The sequence below is a fragment of the Leptonychotes weddellii genome, chromosome 9 (assembly GCF_054177405.1).
Source record: "Leptonychotes weddellii isolate Sample4059 chromosome 9, ASM5417740v2, whole genome shotgun sequence".
NCBI classification, from domain to species: Eukaryota; Metazoa; Chordata; class Mammalia; order Carnivora; family Phocidae; genus Leptonychotes; species Leptonychotes weddellii.
Window position 1 is genome coordinate 31,409,937 of NC_138377.1, and position 7,841 is coordinate 31,417,777.

At 35.5% G+C, this 7,841-nt stretch overlaps 1 protein-coding gene across 1 annotated transcript in view; it reads right to left on the reverse strand.

Moving 5' to 3' along the window:
• FUT8 (fucosyltransferase 8) overlaps positions 1–7,841 on the reverse strand; it is a 259,999-nt gene that overhangs the window by 17,699 nt on the left and 234,459 nt on the right. The window contains exons 8-9 of the mRNA XM_081829752.1: positions 6,099–6,371; positions 5,530–5,555 (exon numbers count right to left, since the gene is read on the reverse strand). Of these exons, the coding sequence (XP_081685878.1) occupies positions 5,530–5,555; positions 6,099–6,371 (299 nt within the window). The remainder of the gene's footprint in view (positions 1–5,529; positions 5,556–6,098; positions 6,372–7,841) is intronic.

Genomic DNA, 7,841 nt, shown 5'->3' on the forward strand with positions numbered 1-7,841 from the left:
CCTCGGATTCACTTCTCCGCACGTCCTACCTTCCAGAAAGTGGTCGCTTTTCTGATGAGAGAGTTGTTGCTCTTCTTTTCTTCGATCTCCTGTTGAGTTTGTAGGTGTTCAGAATGGTTTGATCCCTATCCAGCTGAATTCCTGAGAGGAGACGAAATCCAGGTCTCCTACTCCTCCGCCATCTTGCTCCGCCCCCCCTGAGTTCAGCCATTATTAAGGTACAAGCTAGCTGGGACCATTTGGATGATTCTAACAGACATCTTAGTAATTCTGTAAATGTTAAAAATACTAATTTCACAGGCAAATTTGAAGTATAATTTAATTTGTGTTTTGTTTGCTAAAGATTTTCCTTTTTTTTTAAGATTTTATTTATTTATTTGACAGAGAGAGAGAGCGAGAGCAGGAACACACCAGGGGGAGTGGGAGAGGGAGAAGCAGACTCCCATAGGAGCATGGAGCCCACTGCAGGGCTCGATCCCAGGACCCTGGGATCATGACCTGAGCCAAAGGCAGATGCTTCATGCCTGAGCCATCCAGGAGCCCCTAAAGATTTTCCTTTTGACCTAAGTGACAGATATGTGTTTAAGGAGTTTAGTGGTAGAACTACCATGTGACCCAGCAATCCCAGGGTATATATCCAAAGGAAACAAAGTCACTGCCTCAGAGAGGTTATCTGTACCCTCATTTTCACTGCAGCATTATTCACAATAGCCAAGCCACAGAAACAACCTACATGTCCAGCGATGGATGAATGGATAAAGAAAATACACACACAGAGGAGTATTATTCAGCCATGAGAAGGAAGGAAATCCCAGCATTTGTGACAATACCGATGGACCTTGAAGACATTATGCTAAGTGAAATAAGTCAGAGAAAGACAAATACTGTATGATCTCATTTGTATGTGGAATCTAAAAAAAAACTGAATTAGAAACAGAGAACAGATTGGCTGGGAAAGGGTGGAGTACAGGAAAAAGGTGAAGGTGGTCAAATGGTAACAACTTCTAGTTAAGAGATAAATTAGTTCTGGGAGCTATAATGTACCATAATAACTATAGTTAACAATGCTATACTGTCATATCTGAGAGTTGCTAAAAGAGCAAATCTTAAAAGTCCTTATCATAAGAAAAAAAATTTGTAAAATAAGTGATGGATGTTAACTAAATTTACTGCAGTAATCTTGTCACAATATACCTACGTCAAATCATTACATTGTACACTTTAAACTAATAATAACAATGTTATATGATAATTACATCTCAATAAAACTGCAAAAATAATTTGATCAAGCTAGAAGACTGAATTACCTATCTATTCTTTCCATACAAAATGATAATGCAAATTGTTGTCATATAGAAATTATCCAATTTTAAAATGCAGGGAAAATAGCATTATAGAATTATTTAGACAATTAACAAAAATATGTTGTTTTTTTCTGAATTTTAGTTTGTGGTTATTTGTCAGCTTTTAAAAATTTACCAAGAGTAAACTCTAAAAGATATTAAAAATGAAACAAAAATTTAATTAAAAAAAGTTTAATGGTTCCTGGATGACACCAAGAGCCAGAGGAAAGCCAATTAATTTCTAACTTTGCCCCTCTCTGAAGCAAAAACAAAACAAAGGGCTTTGAATCTTGAATTAAAACCTGTTGGTTTTAGTGAGGAACAAAATCATACAACCATCCAAACAGACCCAATAAATGACAAATATTTTCAGAATAAAACTTTACTCTCTAAATAATCAAACTCTACAGGGAACTACTTCTAGTTCCCCCAGTGACTCCATGCTCTCTTGCCTCTCTTTTCACATGTTGTGCCCAATGACAGAAAATCCTTCTACCACATCTCTGCCTGGTTGACTTCTACCCATACCTTGGGCCTCAGCTTAAAAATCACTTCTTCCAGAAGAATCCCAAATATGTGTTAGATATGTGCTTCAGAGTCCTATCAACTTACCCATATCACAATATACTTTAATGTCCATTCAGTTGTCTGCCTTTCCCCCTAGGCTGCCTCTGACAGGGCAGGGACTGTGTCTGTCTTCTTCGTACAGTTCAGCATGGTGCCTGGCACAGAGCAGGTGCTTTTATTAAATTACTTTTATTTTAAGATTGCTTCCATATAAGGATGACAAATAAAACTCTGACCAAAACCTTTTTGAAATGAGGTATGGAGAGAAGGTAACCATCCAGTTTAGATAACTAAATATAGCAAATGTCAATTTACCTAAAGATATATTTAAATCCGGCACCTCTAGGGCATTAAATTTTACCATATTTAGAAACACTTTTTGTTATTGGTCATTATCTTCATTTAAAGGAAAGTTTTCTAATTAGACCTATCAAATTAAGTCAATTCAATTTTATTTAATAAGACAGTGGGAAAAGACAAGAGAAGGAAATACAAAACAAAGTGGCTTAACTGCTAATCTGAATAAATGTTCAATTTTTAGAATGGAAAAATTGAATTGAATTAGAGTGGAGAATTGAGTTTAAATGGTTGAGGTTCTTTGTTGCTAATCGTCTATTCAAGACTACTTATATCAACTAGATAAGCATTTTGGAAGCTGGTCAACATAATAGCCCAACAGTTAATATATATTAAAAATCAAATCAATAATTGTTGAAAGATATTTCAAAGTATTAAACACCAAGATTCTATTCTGAATTATCATAAGGAATATATTTGAAAGAATGAGTCTTATTAAATGTAGTTAGTTCAGGTTTAGGAAATAGTTTGTATATGCAGAAAAATAAATTGTATATATAGAAAAATAAATTGACCATCTTATCAGCAACTTTAGAATAGACATGACATCTATAGGTGATGGGGAAGATGATGATGATGATGATGATTTTAACTGGAAGCATAATTTTAAGTATTTTGCTTCACTTAATGAAATTATTTACTACATAGGATATGGTTTTATAAATAATGAAGGAGAAAAACAGAACTCAACCCACAACAAGGTATGATTTAGCTACTGAAATGATCAGATGTGCATACTAATTCCTGTATTGGTGACAGATTTCAATAGAAATCACTAAATTCCACCTGCAGGCACATCATGTCAAGTATGTATAAACAATAATAATTTCATGGCAGTGGTGCCAGGGGAAATATCCCAAGATTCTTTAGACAAGTCAGTACAGTAACAGATGTAGTAGTTGATTTATGGCTAACTAAAGAATTAATGTTAAAGAGCTTACTAAAATTCATTCTGTTTCTTCTAATTCTAGAAACAGGTTAGTTTCTCCAAAAGGTACATATAGAGATAATGTATATAAACAGAAACAGAAGTGGATGGCTACCATAGCTTTCAAAGAAATAAAGTATTCTAAGCTCAAAACATAAATCTCTTCCTTCTTTTATTTATTTTTTTAAAGATTATTTATTTATTTATTTGACACAGAGAGAACGAGAGAGATAGAGACAGAGAGCAAGCACAAGCAGGGGGAATGGCAGGCAGGGGAGAAGCAGGCTGCCTTCTTAGCAAGGAGCCCAATGTGGGGTTTGATCCCAGGACCCTGGGATCATGACCTGAGCCGAAGGCAGACGCTTAACTGACTAAGCCACCCAGGCGCCCCTCTTCCTTCTTTTAGATAAATGATTAGCATCTAAATTACTTTAGTTACAATGAGTTCTGCAAGCATACTGAAAATAATCACTAGTTTAATTAATTAAAGGTGTTCAACAGGCACAGTTTATTTCATTAGCACAAAGAAAAATATATGATTTTATACAATACCTGTAGTGATAAAGGAAAGATCTATAAATTAAAATCATAATTCTGTGCTACCAGGATAAAACAACTTCTTTAAGCAAGGACTGCAAATGACTGAGAAGAAAATATCACTGATAACTCTTCAGTGGAAATTATATGGAAGGTTTGGAAAAAGTTACAGGGCAGGGGGAGGAAATAAATTAGTAATTATTTAGTTCCTAGATATTCAGGACGGTCTCTATGCTTGTCATTGTTCTAATGAGTAAGGTGTTTGGCATGAGCTGACTGGGAAGGATGTAGACTAAAGGCAGGTGAGAGTCAATGTGCCAACCACAGTTCTGCCATTTATAAGATGCATAATCCTGAATAAATCACCTGGTATCTACTAGGCCTTAGAATCCACATAAAAGAAGGATGATTTCTAGAACCTTTTAACTATAACATTAAGAAATTCTGCATGTTTCAAATTCAAACCTGTTCAGCCTTCATATCTTGTAGTTGTCACTACAGACTACAAAATGTATGAGCAAGCACTAAAAATCAAACCAAATAACTAGCTGTGGCTTTTAGGCAAGGCTAAACTATATACTAAATTTGGTTAAGTCTAGTGAGGCCAACTTTTTACTTTTCTATTAACACAAGAACCTTGCCCTACTCTGGCTATGTACTTCACAAGCAAAGAGGCTTGAAACTAAACTAAGTTCACAAAATGAAAAAGTTAGCCACAATGAGTCTGATTCAAGAACTGCTTTTTCCTGTAACTTCCTAACCTTGACACCTAGTCTGTTTGCCCCAGCTGTAAGCCATAGACCAGATCAATGGGAGATGTAACCTCAAAATTAAAGCTCAGCTAAGGTTCTAGATTAAGAGGTTCCTTTAAAACTTGGAGTGAGGAGGAAAAAATATGTTGATATATACAATAAGGCTCCAAAATCATCCTAAGGAAGACAAAACTCACATCACAAAATAATATTTTAAATCCATATAGAACCGGGACAGCCGAGTGGCTCAGTCCATGATCCCAGGGTCCTGGGATGGAGCCCCATGTATCAGCTCCCTGCCCAGCGGGGAGTCTGCTTCTCCAGCTCCCTCTGCCCCTCCCCCAGCTCGTGCTCTCTCTCAAGTAAATAAATAAAATCTTTAAAAAATAAAAAATAAATCCATATAGAACCTTTTATAGAACTTAAAGCATTTTATAAAAATTACCCAATTAACTTTTCTGTCACTTCTGTGAAGAGTCAGTATTATCTGATATTTTCCAAAGGAGGTAAAAAGAAACAAAGGAACTAAAGTTACTCTCTTTGCCAATGACAGAGCTTCTTAAGTCCATATCTAGTGTTTCAAACTTGTGAAAAAAGATGCTCCGCTCCATGAGAAATTAACAGATGGTGTATTGTCTTGCTTAGCATTTCACCTAATCAGTTCAGTATCTGCCACACTGTAGGTTCTCACTGTATATCTACCCAATGAATAAAGCTACTAATGACAGCTAATAATTACTAGAGTTCATGTATCAAGTACTGTGCTAAGTCCATTACATATATTATTCTACTTAATCCTACCAACAACTCAAAGAAGTAAGTAAATTATTACTTCTCATTTTACTGATAAGAGAACTAAGGCCTACGTTAAGTAACTTGCCCAAGATTACAAACTGATAAAGCCAGGATTTTCACAGAGGTATCTCAACTTTAGATCTTGTTTAAAGATCATGTAGAAAGAACAATAGATTAGCAGTAAGAAACTCAATATTTTATTTCATTTATCACTAAATTCTTGGAGATAATGTCTAGCATAGTACCTTACTCATATTTTTCCTCTTCAAATGTTTCCTGAATAAAATTAAAATTGCACAAGCAAATTAGGTTTCATTGTCCTCAACTGTAACATGGAGGTAAAGGTACCTGCATGGTCTGCCTCAGTAATTCTCAAAGTGTCATCCCTGGATCTGGAAAATTTGTTAGAAATGCAAATTCTCAGCACCTCCCCCTCCAAACCTACTGAATCAGAAGCCAGTGTTTTAACAAGCCTTCCAGCTGATTCTCACGCATGGGGAAGATTCTCATGTATCAGTCTACTTTCTTAGATGATTATGACTATCAAATGAGTTCAATAATGTGAAAGTACCCTAAAAAGTGAATCATGTATTATCATTAAAAGAGTAAATTACATTCCTTAAAAAAAACTTAGTGGTTTTGCTAAATCAAGATAAAAATGAACATTAGAAATGAAATAGGTTATAAAGCACTTTTAAAATAAAATATCATTCTAGATTTTACCTTGGCAATGTAGAACCGTCATGGATCCCGAGAAAAAGATGCCCATAACCATAAAGCTGAGCCTAGAAATCTGATAATGTAGAATGTGGCAGTTCAACCCAGAAATGTGAAATACTGCACAGGCTTCTTACCTGACCAGTGTCCAGTGGAGGTGCCGGATCTGTCTGTACATGTCTCACTTACAGGTCTAAACACAGTTTCCCATCCACCAGTAGCATAGCGCCAATTCTGAGATTCCAAGATGAGTGTTCGCTGAGTACCATATGCAATCATGAAGCAGTAGACCACGTGATGGAGTTGACAGCCATAGCCACAGCCTTTGTTGATATTACATACCAGCTTCTTGGCTTTGCTGCAGTCCTTGGGATTCTGTCAGGGAGAAAGACAAAGGTGAAGAGTGGTTATCTTCTCTTTATAAGTGACAAGTGTCAAAAATCATATAATCAGCCAGGACTGATCCAGTGTATCTTACTAAATAAAGAATCCAGCTTTAAGGATTGAATTTCAAAGAATCCACTGAAAGTTTATTTTAAAGAGATGGCAGTGAAAAGAAGAGTTGCTTTGGAAACATCACTGAAAAAATATGAAGCATTACACTGAAAAAAATACTTTCACTTCTCTATCACTCAGAACATGCAAGTATGATCATCTCTGAACTCAAAGTTGCATACACTGAGATCTTCATGAAAGAAGTAAAACCGTTTATTTATTCCAGCTGTACTTCAGCATGCTGTGCTTACCTTTCCAGCTGAAACTCAAATCATCTTAAATGAAAAACTATAATTTACCTATCAATTCCATCTATCTCCAGAGTTCTAGATGTCACAAACAAAATATATTTTTTCATTATGGAAGTGAAAACCACTGAATAAAAAAAAAATGAGTTCAGGACTTTTTTTAAAAAAAACTAATCTGGATAGCTACTAGTAATTTTCACAATAAAATGCAGAATATGTTCTGTGTTATGCCAATTTTTTAGTCATTGAAGTATAATTAACACAGTGTTATGTTAGTTTTAGGTGTATAACATAATGATTCAACGATCCTATACATTACTCAGTGCTCATCATGAAAGTGTAGTCACCATCTGTCACCAAACACTGTAACAATATTATTGATTATATTCCCTATGCTGTACTTTTCATCTCCGTGACTATTTTATAACTGGAAGTTTGCACCTCTTAATCCCCTTTATCTATTTCACCCATCTGCCCACCCACTGTTATGCCAATTTTTAATCAGGAGGTCCATTTTTCTATTTGTATACCCTGCTATGAGTAGCAAGTGGTTATAACAGTATTATCTAACCGTGGGTGCAACAGGGTTAGTTAATGAGAGATGTCTTTTTTATTCTAAAGCTTTGACTCTGCTATAATTCATATGGGCTATTGCTAAATATCCCTAGGCATCTTAGCTCTTCAAATAAAAATCTGTTTTGACAGGGACTCCTTAGCCTAGGAAGTTTTAAGCTGTTTTGTCTGCAAGGTTAAAAGAAAGGATGGATGCCTTCAGTAACAGAATCTTTTCTCCCACAAAGTGAGAAGCAAAGTAACCAGCTCTCAATTTATATAAGCCTTGAGAAAAAGCAGTTGCCAAACCACAATCTACAACTATTTTCCAGGAATATCATCTATTTGGTCAAGCAGAGCCCTAGAAACAAAAGCTAGGAAGATGAAGGTATAAAATGATTGTGAAGGAAAAGCTGAGAAGGGAAAATACAACACAGTTACTTTCAGAAGGGTATCTTTTACATTCAAATGTGACACAGCGGGGCTGGTCTTTTTAGATCAAAGCTGAACCCAATACCATCAAGAGCCTTCTTTAAAAAAAAAAAAAAAA